Here is a 17254-nt window from a genome sequence, read left to right on the forward strand (position 1 = left end):
TTTGCCAATACTTTTAAATTATCTGTTCAACATATACTGGGATGCATCTGGGTATTACATTAAGCTATACAGAATTACAAGCCCTCGTTTCCATTCTGGGCTCCATGTGTTTAAATTGTTTAAATGAACTATCCAGACAGGTTGAGTTAGATTGTGTACTACAGAAAATTTAGGCTTTGGACAAAATAAATCTGTCTACCATTGGTCTCATACACTAGGTGAAGTTCTAAAATACAGACACTATCATCTCTTACCCTATATTTTTACTTTCCTTAGTACCAACCAGTTCAACTTCGTTCTTATCTCTAATTAAAGCCTGATCTCTTTTTCAGCTTCTTTAACAGTTGTTACATCTTACAGAGCTGCAGAACTCAAACTCTGAGTCTTAGGTGTCACACAGGTACCCAAAGTTCCAGGGGAAATATCAGGTTATAAACATACAGCACAGCATCTCAGAATCTAGAAATAACACTTAAAGCTCAGGAATAAATGTGACTACTGTAAGAGTTTACAATATATGCCCCAATTTTCTTATAAGTATTTTCTAAAAGTGACCATACAATATTTGTCCTTTTGTTTATGGCTTATTTTGCAGAACATCAAACACTCAAGTTTTATTCACCTCATTGACCGCCTCATGACTTCGTTCCTTTCTGGAGCCTCTCAATTTTTCATCATATTGTACCTGCTATTTTAGTATCTGATAACATATTCTATTAGTATCAATATTTAAATTTTTTACATGCTTTAGGTTTCTCTCCCTAATTAGACTGCAGCTTCTTGAGGCTAAGCATTGATGTTTTATTCACTAGTAATAGTTACTCAATTTTAATCAGTAGTAATAGCTATTCAAATACTCAAGGGATAAGAAAGAAAGTCTCAAGAAGTAAGTTTATTCCTTTAAGTATCCAAACATGTTAACTTCTATGAATAGAAATATGTCTTAAATACCCTTACTTTCTTAAACTGTTTTTAAAACTCTCCCACTAGGTGGGAGGAGACAAGACAGAGGCTTACTGAGGAGTAGGATTTAGTGCATCTTCCAGAGCAGCTGGTAAATAGCCAGGAACAGGACAGAACAACTGCTGGGGCCACACCAGTGACCAGACACACAGCGTACACCAGTCTGGACAAGCTGGACTGGCTGCGAACCCACCCAGAACCATGAGTTCCCAAAGCCACCGAGACCAGAACCCCTCCACCACAGGCTGCTTCCCAGAGGGGAAAGGAAAGAGAATTTACTAGCAGCAGGGGCTGAACACAACTAACCTCCAACTGTGGAATTAATTAACAAATCCTGACTACTAAAAATAGGCCTCCAGCTCAGGTGAACCTGGAGTAAAAGCGGAGGTTGCTGGTTTTTACCCTGGTGCCGAGGAGGCAGGGCTGACAGAAAAAGAAAAAAACAAAATCAAAATACCAGAGGTTTTTTGGATTGGAGAGCACAAAATACTTGAAAGGGTATGGGCCCTGAAGGAAAGGAGGGGGCACATAGGACCTGGAGGACAAAGAGCAATGTACCAACTTAAGCTCTTGATTGGCAAACCTGAGGAGGGGAGTCCTGCTCTGAAAAGGATTTTTTTCTTTTCTTTTTTTGTGCCTGTTTCTACAGCTTGACCACACTTTGGATACAGCTGCAAGGCTTCTCAGGCTCCAAATGCCCCAGGCAAGGGCAAAATTAAGCTTGTTTCAGAGTTTGTCTGGAGACTGTGCCTTCCCCAGGGAAGGGGTGGGGTCCAGCTCAGGCGGAATCCCTAGCTCAAGGAAATCAGACCCCAAGGTTTGGAAACCTGAAGTGATTAAAACCAGCCTACAATGTCTCCTTTGTCTCAACCATGCTCCCAGCAGGGAGAGTCTGCTGAAGTTAAAGGTACCACATCACCTTAGGCTGGTGGGACCTGCAGGCAGACAAGCGCCACATACTGGGCAGGATAAGAAAAATGTGGAGGCCAGAGGCTTCATAGGAAAGTCTTTCAACCTGCTGGGTCTCACCCTCAGGGAAAACTGACACAGGTGACTCTTTTCCCTTGAGAGATGGCCAGTTTGGTCAGGGAAAATCTGAATGGGGTCTATAAAAAGTAGACCCTGTTAAGGGGGAAAAAAAAAGGAATGATACAGACAGGGCAAGAAACAAGAAAACAAAAACTGAAAAATTCCTATCTGTTAAACAAAACCTAAGCTAGGGCTAGAATAAGCTGAACTGAATGTCAAAGAACAGATAGACAAAGTCATCCAGCAAGAAAATCCTAGGTAAAAATGTGAAAGCAATCTTCAGAATAAACTCATTAAGGAAATTATATGCCTAGATACCAGCAAAAAATAACAAATCACACTAGGAAAATTGAAGAAATGGCCCAGTCACAGGAACAAACAAACAATTCAAATGAGATACAGGAGTAGAAACAATTAATTCAGAATGTTCAAACAGACATGGAAAACCTCATGAAAATCAAATCAATGAATTGAGGGAGAATATAAGGAAGGCAAGGAATGAACAAAAAGAAGTAATCGAAAGTCTGAGAAAACAAATCACAGAACTTATGGGAATGAAAGGCACAGCAGAAGAAATGAAAAAACAATGGAAACCTACAATGTTAGATTTCAAGAGGCAGAAGACAGGATTAGTGAACTGGGGGATGGGGCATCTGAAATCCGATAAGCAAAAGAAAATACAGGGAAAAGAATGGAAAAATATGAGCAGGGACTCAGGGAACTGAAAGACAACATGAAGCACACAAATATATGGTGCTGTGGGTGTCCCAGAAGGTGAACAGAAGTAAAAAGGAGGAGAAAAACTAATGGAGGAAATTGTCATTGAAAATTTCCCAACTCTTATGAAAGACTTAAAATTACAGGTCCAAGAAGTGCAGTGTACCCCAAACAGAATGGATCCAAATAGATGTACTCCAAGACACTTACTAATTAGAATGTCACATGTCAAACAGAAAGACAGAATCTTGAAAGCAGCAAGAGAAAAACAATCCATCACATACAAGGGAAGCCCAATAAGACTATAGGTAGATTTCTCAGCAGAAACCATGGAGGTGAGAAGACAGTGGGATGATATATTTAAGATACTAAAGAGAAAAACAGGCAACCAAGAATTCTATATCCAACAAAACTGTCCTTCAAAAATGAGGGGAAAACATTTTCAGTCAAAAAATCACTGAGATAATTTGTGACCAAGAGACCAGCTCTCTAAGAAATACTAAAGGGAGCACTAGAGAGAGACAGGAAAAGATAGCAGAGAGAGGTGTGGAAAAGAGTATAGAAATGAAGACTATCAGTAAAGGTAAAAGGAAAAAATATTAGATATGACATATAAAATCCAAAAGGCAAAATGGTAGAAGAAAGTACTGCCCTTACAGTAATAATACTAAATGTTCATGGATTAAACTCCCCTATCAAAAGACAGAGGCAGACAGAATGGATTAAAAAAACAGGACCCATCTATATGCTGTGTACAGGAGACGTATCTTAGACCCAAAGATAAACATAGGTTGAAAGTGAAAGGTTGGGAAAAGATATTTCATGCAGACAACAATCAGAAAAGAGTAGGAGGAGCTACACTAATAACCAACAAATTAGGCTTCAAATGTAAAACAACTAAAGGGGACAAAGAAGGATACTACATATTAATAAAAGGAACAATTCAACAAGAAGACATAAAAATCATAAATATTTATGCACTGAGCCACATTGCTCCAAAGTACATGAGGCAAACGCTGAAAACATTGAAAAGAGAAATAGACACATCTACCATAACAGCTGGAGACTTCAATTCCCTGCTCTGACCAATGTCTAGAATATCTAGACAGAGGATCAATAAAGAAACAGAGATTTTGAATACTACAATAAATGAACTAGACTTAACAGACATTTATAGAACATTACACACTACAACAGCAGGATAAACGGTTTTCTCAAGCAGTCAAACATCATTCTCAAGGCTAGACCATATGCTGGGTCAAAAAGCAAGTCTCAATAAATTTAAAAAGACTGAAATCATACAAAATGCTTTCTCAGATAATAAAGGAATGAAGTTGGAAATCAATAATAGGCAGAGGGCCAGAAAATTCACAAATATATGGAGGCTCAACAACACACTTTTAAACAACCAGTGTGTCAAGGAAGATATTACAAGAGAAATCAGTAAATATCTTGAAGCAAATGAAAATAAAAACACAACATATCAAAATTCATGGAATGCAGCAAAGGCAGTGCTAAGACGGAAATTTACTGCCCTAAATGTCTATATCAAAAAAGAAGAACAAAAATCGAGGAATTAATCCACGTGGAAGAACTACAGAAAGAACAGCAAATTAACCCCAAAACAAACAAAAGGAAAGAAATAACGAAGATCAGAACAGAAATAAATGAAACTGAGAACATGAAAACAATTGAGAAAATCAATAAAACTAGAAGTTGGTTCTATGAGAAAATAAGATTGATGGACCCTTAGCGAGGTTGACAAAAAGAAGAGGATGCAAATAAATAAAATCAGAAATGGAAGAGGAGACATAATCACTGACCCCGAAGAAATAAAGGAGGTAATGAGAGGATACTATGAACAACTTTATGCTAATAAACTAGATAATGTAGATGAAATGGACAACTTCCTAGAAAGGCATGAACAACCAATATTGACCTGAGAAGAAATAGACAACCTCAACAAACCAATCACAAGTAAAGAAACTGAATCAGTCATTAAGAAGCTCCCAAAAAAAGAAAAGTCCAGGACCAGATGGTTTCACATGTGACTTCTACCAAACATTCAACAAGGAATTAGTATCAACCCTGTTCAAACTCTTCAAAAAAACTGAAGAGGAGGGAAGGCTACTGTCATGGTCAGGTTTATGTGTCAACTTGGCCAAGCGGTGGTATCTGTTTGTCTGGTTGGTCAAGTGCTGTCCTGTCTGTTGTAATGAAGACATTTCGTAGAATTAAATCATGATCATTTCAGTTGTATCCACAGCTGATTCCATTTGTAATCAGCCAAGGGGAGTGTCTTCTGTAATGAGTGATGCTTAATCTAATCACTGGAAGCCTTTTAAGGAGGATTCAGAAGAGACAGGCTCTCTTCCTGCTTCAGCTGGTGAAACTCTCCTGTGGAGTTCATCCAGACCCTCCATCGGAATCACTGGATTCACAGCCTGCCCTGTGGATTTTGGACTTTGTGTTCCTACGGTCACATGAGACGCTTTTATAAATTGTATATTTGCAAGTGTTCCCTGTTGATTCTGTTCCTCTAGAGAACCCTAACTAATACAGCTACCTAATTCATTCTATGAAGCCAACATCACTCTTATACCAAAGCCAGAAAGCCAGACAAACATACTACAAGAAAAGAAAACTACAGGCCAAGCTCTCTAATGAATACAGATGCAAAATCCTCAACAAAATTCTTACAAATTGAATCCAGCAGCACATTAAAAGAATTATACACTATGGCCAAGTAGGATCCATCCCAGTATGCAAGGATGGTTCAACACAAGAAAATTAATTAATGTAATGTTAATTAATAATTATTTATTTGTTAATAATTGATATCAACAAATCAAAGCAGAAAAACCACATGATCATCTCAATTGATGCAGAAAAGGCATGTGACAAAATTCAACACCCTTTCTTGTTGAAAACACTCCTAAGGATAGGAATACAAGGGAACTTCCTCAACATGATAAAGGGAATATAGGAAAAACCCACAATTAACATCATCCTCAAAGGAGAAAAAATGAAAACTTTCCCCCTAAGATCAGGAATAAGACATGGATGTCCACTATCACCACTGTTTTCAACATTGTATTGGAAGTTCTAGCCAGAGCAATTAGTCAAGAAAAAAGAAATACAAGGCATCAAAATTGGAAAGGAAGAAGTAAAACTCTCCCTGTTTGCAGATGATATGACACTATATGTTGAAAACCCTGAAAAAGTCACAGCAAAACTACTAGAGCTAATAAATGATACAGCAAAGTGGCAGGTTACAAGATCAACACTCAAAAATCTGTAGTGTTTCTATACACTAGTAATGAACAATCAGAGGGGGAAATCAAGAAAAAATTCCATTTACAATTGCAACCAAAAGAATAAAATATTTAAGAATAAATTTAACTAAGGTTATAAAAGACCTATAGAAAGAAAACTAAAAGAAATTGCTACAAGAATTCACAGAAGAACTAAATAAATGGAAGGGCATACTGTGTTCATGGATCAGAAGACTAAACATACTTAAGATGTCAATTCTACCTAAATCAATTTACAGATTCAATGCAATACCAATTAAAATCCCAAAACTTACTTTTCAGACATAGAAAAACCAATAACCAAATTTATCTGGAAAGGCAGCATACCCTGAATAGCTAAAAATATCCTGAGAAAGAAAAATGAAGTCAGAGGTCTCATACAACCTGACCTTAAGGCGTATTATGAAGCTTCAGTGGTCAAAACAGCATGGTACTGGCATAAAGATAGATATAGTGACCAATGGAATCAAATAGATTGTTCAGATGTAGAACCTCTCATCTATGGACAAGTGATCTTTGATAAGGCAGTCAAGCCAAGTCACCTGGGACAGAACAGTCTCTTCAATAAATGATGCCTAGAGAACTGGATATCCACATGCAAAAGAATGAAAGAGGATCCATATCTCACACCTTATACCAAAATTAACCCTATACAAAAATTAACTCAAAATGGATCAAAGACCTAAACATTAGATCTAAGACCATAAAACTTTTAGAAGAAAATGTAGGGAAATATCTTATAAATCTTATAATAGAAGGTGGTATCCTAGATCTTACACCCAAAGCATGAACATTGAAGAAATAAATAAATAAAGGGGACTTCTCAAAATTAAATACTTTTGTGCATCAAAGAACTTTGTCAAGAAAGTAGGAGGACAGCCTATACAATGGGAGACAATATTTGGAAACAACATATCAGATAAAGGTCTAGTATTCAGAATATATAAAGAAATTGTTCAACTCAACAAAAAGACAAATAACCCAATTACAGAATGGGCAAAAGAAATGAAAAGACACTTCTCAGAAGAGGAAATACAAATGGCCAAAAGGCACATGAAAGATACTTAACTTCCCTGGCTATTAGGGAAATGCAAATCAAAACCACAATGAGATATCTCACACCCACCAGAATGGCCATTATCAATAAAACAGAAAATGACAAGTGCTGGAGAGGATGTGGAGAAAGAGGCACACTTATCCACTGTTGGTAGGAATGACAAATGGTACAACTGCTGTGGAAGGCAATTTGGCGGGTCCTTAGGAAGCTAAATATAGAATTGCCATATGACCCAGGAATGCCATTACTAGGTATCGACTCAGAGGACATGTGGGCAAGGACACAAACGGACATTTGCACACCAATGTTTATAGCAGCATTATTTACAATTGCTAAGAGATGGAAACAGTCCAAATGTCCATCAACAGACAAGTGGCTAAACAAGCTGCAATATATACATATGATGGACTATTCTGCTGCTGTAAGACAGAATAAAGTTATAAAGTATGTAACAACATGGATGGACCTTGAGGACATTACGTTGAGTGAAATTAGCCAGAAACAAAAGGAAAAATACTGTATGGTCTCACTGATATGAACTAACATTAGTGAATGAACTTGGAGAATTTCAGCTAAGAACAGAGGTCATCAGGAGATAGAAATAGGCTAGATATTGGGTAACTGGAGCTGAAGGGATACAGATTGTGCAACAGGACTGATTTTAAAAACTCAGAAATGGATAGCACAATACCACTTAACTGTAATACAATAATGTTAGTACACTGAATGAAGTAGAATGTGAGACTGATAGAGGGAGGAGGGCTGGGGACACAAATGAAATCAGAAGGAAAGACAGACAATAAGGACTGAGATGGTATAATCTAAGAATGCCTAGAATGTACAAAGATAGTGACTAAATGTACAAATTAAAAAGCGTTTTTGCATGAGGAACAACAAAGGAATGTCAATATTGCAGGGTGCTGAAAATAGATGGTAATTCATATTTTAAAACTTTAACTTATTGCAAGGTTAAAGCAAATAATGTTTATTTGTGCAAAATTTATAATCTGACTAGTGCATTTCCTAATATAACTTATGTGGACAGTTTAATTGAACACCTTAAGTACATGGAACCTTGAGTAGGGCATGAGATTTTGTAGGTTTGTCCAGAGTGATGCCCCGATAAATTCCAGAGTGATTTGAACAATGAATGAAAAAGTATTTGCATAGTTTCCTTGGGGGAATGGCGAGAAAGGGTGAAAATTCAACCTTCCCAAGTGGAGAATTCCTGATATTCTCACAAGAAGTGGGACAACAAAAGCAATAGGTCAAGCCCTCAATCTTGGGGTTTGTTCATACGAAACTTATCCCCGCAAAGGATAGGCTAGGCCTAAGAGTTGCCCCCAGGAGAACCTCTTTTGTTGCTCAGATGTGGCCTCTCTCTCTCAGGCAACACAAGTAAACTCACTGCCCTCCCCCATCTCTACCTGGGACCTAAAATCTTCCTGGCAACATGGGATAGAAATCCTAGAATGAGCTGGGACTGAGCATCAAGGAACTGAGAAAACCTTCTAGACCAAAAGGGGGAAGAGAGAAATGAGACAAAATAAAGTGTCAATGCTGAGAGATTTCAAACAGTCAAGAGGTTATCCTGGAGTTTATTCTTATGCATAATTTATGAATAATTTTATTAAGGCATAATGGAGAGGCTGGAGGGAAGTGCCTGAAAATGTAACGCTGTGTTCCAGTAGCCATGTTTCTTGAAGATGATTGTATAATAATATCGCTTTCGCAATGTGACTGTGTGATTGTGAAAACCTTGTGTCTGAGGCTCCTTTTATCTACAGTATGGACAGATGAGTAAAACATATGGATTGAAAATAAATAAATAATAGAGGAACAAATGTTAAATTAAATTTAGCATATTGAAATGCTAGTGACCAAGGAAAGGAAGTGATAAAGGGTATAGAAAAAAATAGGGAAAATAAAGGTTAAAACATTGGGTAGATGGAAAAACTAGCAATCGATAAGAGGGAGGGGTAAGGGTATGGTATGTATGAATTTTTTTCTTTTTATTTCTTTTTCTGAATTGATGCAAGTGTTCTAAGAAATGATCATTGTGATGAATACAAAAACTATGTGATGAAATTGTGAGTTATTGATTATATACCAAGAATGGAATGATCATATAGTAAGAATGTTCATGTTTCTATGTTGTTATGTTTAAAAAAAAAATCTCCTAAAATACTTAAAACATTTTTTATAGAGGTCTCTAAATAATTCCATATTTGAAAAGAAATATAGTAAATGCTATGTAACAAGGTACATGATTCATATTAAGAATGAAGAGCAAATAAAAGCTATTACTCATTTTAGAAAATAAAAAATGCATTTACTAATTCTCCTCTACCTATGGTCCCATTTCAAAATGTCAAAATGCCAGAAATTCTGCTTCAACAACAAGTCATTTATAATCATTAATAAAATCTGTATGGATTTTATAAAAATTGAAATTTTTGGGGGGAAGAAAGGCTTGGCCAAATCTTGCTATCCTAACATCTCTGACCAACATGTATTGCTTTAGTTCCTGAAGATATCAAGTCAAATTACTTAATATCCAACTTAAGATAGATTTATTGCTCTAAAGTAAGTTATCCTTCAATGTAAAGCAATAGTGTAGTATTAATTAAAGATAATGAAAGAAATGTCATTAATTCTTTTCTTAAATAAAATTTTATTTTGGAATAATGAAATTTACATGATACTTACAAAAATAATACAAAACCTAACATAACAAAACCCTGCCCAGATTCCCAGATCCACCAATAGCTAACACTTTGTGATTTGCTGTATCATTCTGTCTCTTCATCTATCTGTTCATCTATCCATCTGTCTGTTTCTAAACATTCAAGAGTGGGTTGTATACATCATGCTCCTGGAATACTTAATGCTTCCATGTATATTTCCTAAGAACAAGGATACTCACTTATGTAAACACCTCAGGTACCATTATTAAGTTCAAGAAATTTAAAATAAAGCATAAGCATAAAGTCTTATGAACATTATAGTACAAATATCTGTCTGAGTCTCTGCTTTCAATTCCTTTGAGCATATACTTAGAAGTGGGATTGCCAGGTCAAATGGTAGCACTATGTTTAAACTGAGGAACCATCAAATTGTTTTAGATAGTGGCTGCACCATTTTACATTTCCACCAACAAGGCAGAAGGGATCCTATTTTTCCTGATCCTGTCAGCACCTTGCTATTTTCCCTTCTTAAAAAGTAGCCATCTCTAGAGGATGTGATATGCTTTTGAATTTCATTTACCTCGTGGCCAGTGACATTCAGCATCTTTTCTGTGTTTACTGACCATGTGTATATCTTTGGAGAAATATCTATTCAAGTCCTTTACCCATTTTGAGTTACTTGTATCTTGTCATTGAGTTGTTGGAGTTATTTATATATACTGGATAATGAACCCTTATCAAATACATAGTTTCCAAATATTTTCTCTCATTTTACTGGGTATGTTTTCACTTCCTTGGTAATGTCCTTTCATGCACAGAGGTTTTCATTTACTCCACATTTAATTTACTGTGGAGTATTACATTGATTATCTTGTATTAAATCACCTTTGCTTTCCTGGGATAATTCCTACTTGATCATGGTGTAAAATTATTTTAATGTGCAGTTGGATTCAGGTTGCTAATATTTGTTGAGGATTTTTGTGTGTATATTTGTAAGGGATACTGGTCTGCCTTTTTTTTTTCTGGTGATATTTGTATCAGATTTCGGTGAGGCTGGTCTCATGGCATGGATTAGAAGTACCCCCTATTCTACAATTCTGGAAGACTTTGAGAAGGGCTAGTATTAATTCTTCTTTGAATGTTTGGTAAAATTCACCAGTTAAGCCATTTGGTCCTGGACTTCTCTTTGTTGGGAGTCTGTTCACTACTGATTCAATCTCTTGCTAATGGTCTACAAAGGTGTTCTATTTCTTCTTGAATCAGTTTAGATAATTTGTGCATTTCTAAGAATTTGTACATTTCATCTAGGTTGTCTAATTAGATGGTCTACCATTGTTCATAAATCCTTAAAATCTATTTTATTTCTGTAAGTTTAGTAGTAATGACAGCCCTTTCATTTCTGATTTCTATTTGCCTTCTTTCTCTTTTGCTCTTCTTCAGTCTAGCTGAAGTTTTGTCAATATTATCTTTACAAAGGACCAACTTTCGGTTTTAGTGATTCTAATGTTTTTCTATTCTCTAGTTAATTTTATCACCATTCTAAACTTTATTTCCTTCTTCTGCTCATTTTGGGTCTATGTGCACTCCATTTATAGCTAAAAATTTCCTTCTGAGATTCTGCTGTACCCCAAGAGTTTTGGTATGTTGTAGTCTCATTTTCATTTCTCAATATATTGCCTAATTTCCCTTATGATTTCTTCTTTGACACACTGGTTGCTTTAAAGTGTACTGTTTAGTTCCCACATATTTGTAAATTTTCCAGTACTGTCTTTGTCATTCATTATTCTTAGGAAGTAATAATTTATGAAAATAAAGAGTAGGCATGAGGAAACATGTTATTTGACTATCATACTAAAACATGAAATCAAATGTTTTTTTTCCAGCTCTTCACTAGTTTAGAGATAAGATCTTTTTACAAGTCTAATTTCAGAATAATTTTCACGTACACTACTTTGCAGAAGGGACTGGAATTATATATTTCCTAGCAATTAAATATAACCATTAAATATATTAGAATTTGGGTCTCTTGGAGTTCTAGGGAGGATGATTCAGGAAATGAGGATATGGAATGGGAAGGACATTTAAATTTATTGTACATTCATGACACTGCTGAATTTTAAAAAATAAAAGCATATAACACTTTTCCCACTAAAAGAGTAATTTTTAAAAGCAGAGAAGAAATTGTATAGAGAAAACATTTAATCTTATATAGGGTGATAGAGTCAATCAATGTCAAGCAGAGAACATCTTCAATATGATAATAAAATGTTTTTTATGTTTTATTACTTGATAAATCACTTAATGTTTTTAATCAGCAAATATGCCAGTTCTCACACTCACCTTCCAAAATGAAGGACTATATATCGGATGAGATCACCCTGCTTCTCCATTTTGTTGTCTGTGACCATGGGCATCAATTTGTCATAGTACTTGGCAAGGTAGAAATGCCCATCTTCCCACTCTGGCAGGAACAAAGTCACATCCTGTACAGGAGAACACAGGATATTCACTTACAAAACTTCTCGACTTTGTTGGGAAGTATAACATGAGAATATGATTAGGAATCAAACTATGCCACCCATGTCTAAGACTGGGCAAGGTCAAAGGCAAACTGACACTTGGATGTTGATACGGAATAGCTATTTTCTTCTCTTTCTTATACGAGTCTCCTCAGAATGGCTAGTTGGTTCTGGTGGGTTGTCCATGGGTCAACATGAAATGTGTTAGGATAATTAATTTGCAATTTAGGGGAGGAAAATTCCAAGTATATAATCACTTTATATATCAAAATAATTTTCAGATGGATTAAGATATTTTTATATGGGTTTATGTGTATTTGTATATGTAAAAGGGATTATAAAAATCCTCAGCGAAGGCGGTATGATGGTGGCTCAGCGGAAGAATTCTCATCCGCCATGCCAGAGACCTGGGTTCGATTCCTGGAGCCTGCCCATGCCAAAAAAAAAAAAAAATCCTCAATGAAAGTAAAATATCAAATTTCTGAAGAGGACAGGATTTTCAAAGCATAAAATTATGGTTTTAAAAATCATATTTCTTAGTTTTCTTCAAATTCCCCCAAAAGTTATTGCCTTTTGTCTCCACTTATTCACAGTTAGGCTAATAAAAAGAATTCTTAACTTTACATTCATTCCTGAAACTATTACTTTTGGGCTTCAAGCTTTACCACTCCATTAAAGTGGTGGAGCATCTTGAATTAAAGTAGCATCTTGAATGCAAGAGATTCTTTCCAATTCTGATTTCATTTGAACTCTCTTTGGCATCTGCTTCTTTTGTCCACTCTACTTCCTTCTGGAAACATTTTCTTCCCTTGTAATCCGTGATAACACAATCTTCTGATTTTTCTCAGAAGAAAACAACCATGCTTGTTTGGTCTTTTATCATTGCACTCACCCTTTTCTTGCCGTCTAAATATTCATGTAATATGTTACTTTCTAATAGTATTTGAAATGTGATGGAAAATACAACATAAAATGGCTGAACAAAAAAAATTGTTTTTGAAATGAAATTCCACTTTTAATCTTATCAAGTTTTAGAACATAACGTAGACGTGGAACCTTAAATAAACTTGAGCGTCCTTTGAATAAAACCTTGAGACCCTACAGGCACAAATCTGCCTGTGGATAGAGGACAGAATGATATGACTAGATGTGTGGAACAGATGAGATGCTGGGATTATCTGCCCCACTTGCCACAGGGACAAGGCTCCCATACACTCAGGAGGGGCAAAGAAAAAAAGGAAAATATTAAGGTTTCTTTCAAAAAGACATTCTCCAGGCTTGTTTCATCAACATGTTTTATGTGTACTTTTATGTGATCAGTTATCACACAATGATCATTTCCATACTGGAACTCCAGAAACTGGAGCCCCTTCCCTATCACTAATTCTACCCCCTTGCATAAAAATAATTACTATCTTGATTTCCAATACAATAGCATTGTTTAACCCATTTTTGAACTTTCTATACATGGAATCATACTGTATATATTATTTTGTAACTGACTTCTTTCACTCAATGTTATGTTTGTGAGAATAATCCAAATTATTGCATATAACTTTGGTTTGTTAGATTTCATACTATATGATATTCCATTATAAGAATATGCCACGATTTATACTTTCAGTTTAAATACATTTTGTTCATGTCTCAGGGGGACATGTTGAGTATTAGTAAAATGGCTAGGTCACAGTACATGCTACTGTCACCTTTAGCAGATAATGCCAAACTGTTTTCCAAAATGGTAATACAAATTTATATTTTCAGGAGCACGGTAAAAGAGTTCTAATTGCTCTATAGTCTTTCCAACATTTAGAATAGTTAATCTTTCAAATTTTAGCCATTCTGGTAGGTGTAGAGTGGTATCTCACAATTTTCAAAATTTGCATATGCCCAGTCTACTACATTGAATGTTTAAATTTCTTTCCTTGTCATATATACATTTACATTTGTGAAGTCAAGTTTTACATTTTGCCTGTGTTTTTCTTATTGACTTTTAGGAGTTCTGATTATATTCTGGACCTGAGCCTTTTAACATTTACATGTGCTACAATATTGTCTCCCACTCTGGGGCTTGCCTTTATGCTCAGAATTTTATTTTTTGATGAACATAGTTCTTAATTTTAATGTAGTGACACTCATCAATTATTTTTTACATGGTTAGTGCTTTTTTGCCTGTTTAAGAAATTATGACCGACGATACAGATTGAAAATATTCTTCTAGAATATTTTCTTTTAGACGCTTTTTTTTTAAATGGACAGGTACTGGGAATCGAACCCAGGTTTCTGGCATGGCAGGCAAGAAATTCTGCCACTGAGCCACTGGCACTGTCCTAGAAGCTTATTTTTCACTTTTCATATTTAGATCTATCACTTTCATATTTAGATATATAATCAATTTGGAATTACTTTTTATCTATGATGTGAATAACGGATTACGTTTGTTTTCCTATAAATTTCCAAATGACACATTAGTTATTGAAAAGATCTAATCCTCTCTATTTTACATTATCATCCTGAATTGTAAATCCAGTATTTTTAATAATTTACTTATAGCCTTTGAGTTTATAACATACATAATCATACCATCTCCAATTAATAAACTTTTTTCCCAAACCTTGTATCTCTTCTTCGGTAATGTTTAATATCCACGGTGATAGTGGGTATCCCTGTCTCACGCCCAATCTCAAAGGGAAAACCTTCAACATTCTACTGTTGACTACAGTAGGAAGTTGTACACTCTTTATAGCTACTCTTTATTTGGCATGTGATTTTCTCTTCTTTTCCTAACTTGCTAAGAGTCTTTTTTTTTTTTTTTTTAACATGGGCAGGCACCGGGAATTGAACCCGGGTCCTCTGGCATGGCAGGCGAGCATTCTTGGTTGCTGAGTCACCGTGGCCTGCCCCTAACTTGCCAAGAGTTTTTAATCATGAATGGATAGTACATTTTATCAAGTGGTTTTTCTGTATGCATTGAGTTGACCATATGATTTATCTCCTTTATTCCACTAATGTGGTGAATTGTATTAATTAGTTTTCATATGATGGACCAACCTTCAATTCCTGGAATAAACTTAACTTAATCAAAATATTCTGTGTAGGACTGTGGGAGATTGGACTGTAATTTTATTTTTCTTGGAAGGTTCATGTTAGGTTTTGATATTAAGGTTATACTGATTCCCTAAAACAAGCTGGGAAATGTTTCATCTTTTCCTGTTCTCTGGTATAGAGTTTGAAAAATATTGCTATTTCTTTTCAAAGTATTTGGCAGAACTTGAAAGTAAAGTCAAGTAACCCTGGAATTATCTTTGTGGTAAGGTGTTTAATCGCTTTAACAGTTAGAGGACTATCAAGATTTTCTATTTTCCTTACATCAAGTTTGCTAAATTTTATTTTTCTAGGAATTTGTCCATTTAGAAATTTTCAAATTTGTTGCTCCAAGAATGTTCATATTCTCTCATGCTGCTGATAATATCTATAGAGTTAGTAATAACTGTCCTTTATTCATTCCAGACACTAATTATTTATGTTTTTCTGTTTTATAGTTGATTAATCTCAGAAGAGGTTTACCAATTTTTATTGGTCTTTTCAAATAACATTTATTTTGTTGATATTCTACTGTATGTTGTTTTACATTTATTTAAAGTATTTTTTGCCCCCCCAATTTTCCCCTCTCCTTGTGAGACTCTAAACACATGTATATTGACTGCTTTGTATGATCTCACAAGTAATTAAGGCACTTGGTTTTTATTAATTGTTTTCAGCCTTTTTTTTCCTCTCTCTACTTCAATTTGTTGTTTCTCTGGCAATTTGAAGTTTATATACAAGTTCATGGAACTTTACTTTCACAGCATCTAATCTTCTGTCAATCCCATTTTATTTCTTTTGGATAAACATCTAGGAACGGAATGGTTTGTTCATATCATAGGTATATATTAACTATTTTTTTCTTAGAGAGGCGGGTTTACAGAACAATTACACATAAAATACTACCTCACCACCAAAAACACCTTGCACTGGTGTATAACGTGATAATTGATGATAGTACATTTTAATAACTATACTATTAATTAAAGTCTTTAGTTTAACTCAGGATTCACTGTGTAGTGTAATTTCATAGATTTTTTTTAAACACTTTTTATCCTGTTACCATATATACAAACATTTCCCCTTTTAATCATATTCAGATCTGTATTTCAGTGCTATTAACTGCATTCACAATGCTGTGCTTTCACTACCATCATCCATTTCTAAAACATTTCCAACATTCCAAACAGGAACCCAGTACATTTGAAGCCTTAACTTCCCATTCCTTAATCTAGCCCCATTCCGCTCCAGTGACCTACATTCTAGATTCTGACTCTTAAGAGCTTTCTTATTCTAATTGCTTCATACAAGACCATATAATAGTGATCCTTTTTTTTTTTGTATGCTGAATAGTGGGGTCACATTTCATTATTTTCCCATGTGCGTATCCTGTTATTGCAGCCCCATTTGTTGAATTTTGATTTGTACTGCTTGTTTGTTTTTCTTGGGAAGTGCATGAATGGGGAATTGAACCTGGGTCTCCCTCATGGCAGGCATGAATTCTACCACTGAACTATCCTTGCACCTCCAATATTCATCCTTTTGTGTCTGGCTTATTTCACTTAACATGGTCATTCAAGGCTCACCCATGTTGTCGCAAGTATCAGGACCTCATTCTTTTTTTACAGTTGAATGACATTACACTGTGTGCATATACCCCATTTTGTTTATCCAGTCACTAGTTGAGGGACACCTGGGTCGCTTCCACCTTTTGGCAACAGTGAATAATGCTGCTATGAACACAGGTGTGCAAATATCTTTTTGAGCCCCTGCTTTCAATTCTTTTGGGTATATATCTAGTAGTGGGATTGTCAAGGCACACGGTAGTTCTATACTTAGCTTTCTGAGGAAATGCCAAACAGTCTTCTACAAAGGCTGCGTGAT

The 17254-nt window shown here is 35.4% G+C and overlaps 1 protein-coding gene across 3 annotated transcripts in view; it reads right to left on the reverse strand.

Moving 5' to 3' along the window:
- Nucleotides 1-17254, reverse strand: part of ATR (ATR checkpoint kinase) — a 153575-nt gene that overhangs the window by 23795 nt on the left and 112526 nt on the right. For all 3 annotated transcript variants that reach the window (XM_077130311.1, XM_077130310.1, XM_077130312.1), the window contains one exon: nucleotides 12108-12250. In XM_077130311.1, the coding sequence (XP_076986426.1) occupies nucleotides 12108-12250 (143 nt within the window). The remainder of the gene's footprint in view (nucleotides 1-12107; nucleotides 12251-17254) is intronic.

Source organism: Tamandua tetradactyla, chromosome 15, assembly GCF_023851605.1.
Source record: "Tamandua tetradactyla isolate mTamTet1 chromosome 15, mTamTet1.pri, whole genome shotgun sequence".
Lineage (NCBI taxonomy): Eukaryota > Metazoa > Chordata > Mammalia > Pilosa > Myrmecophagidae > Tamandua > Tamandua tetradactyla.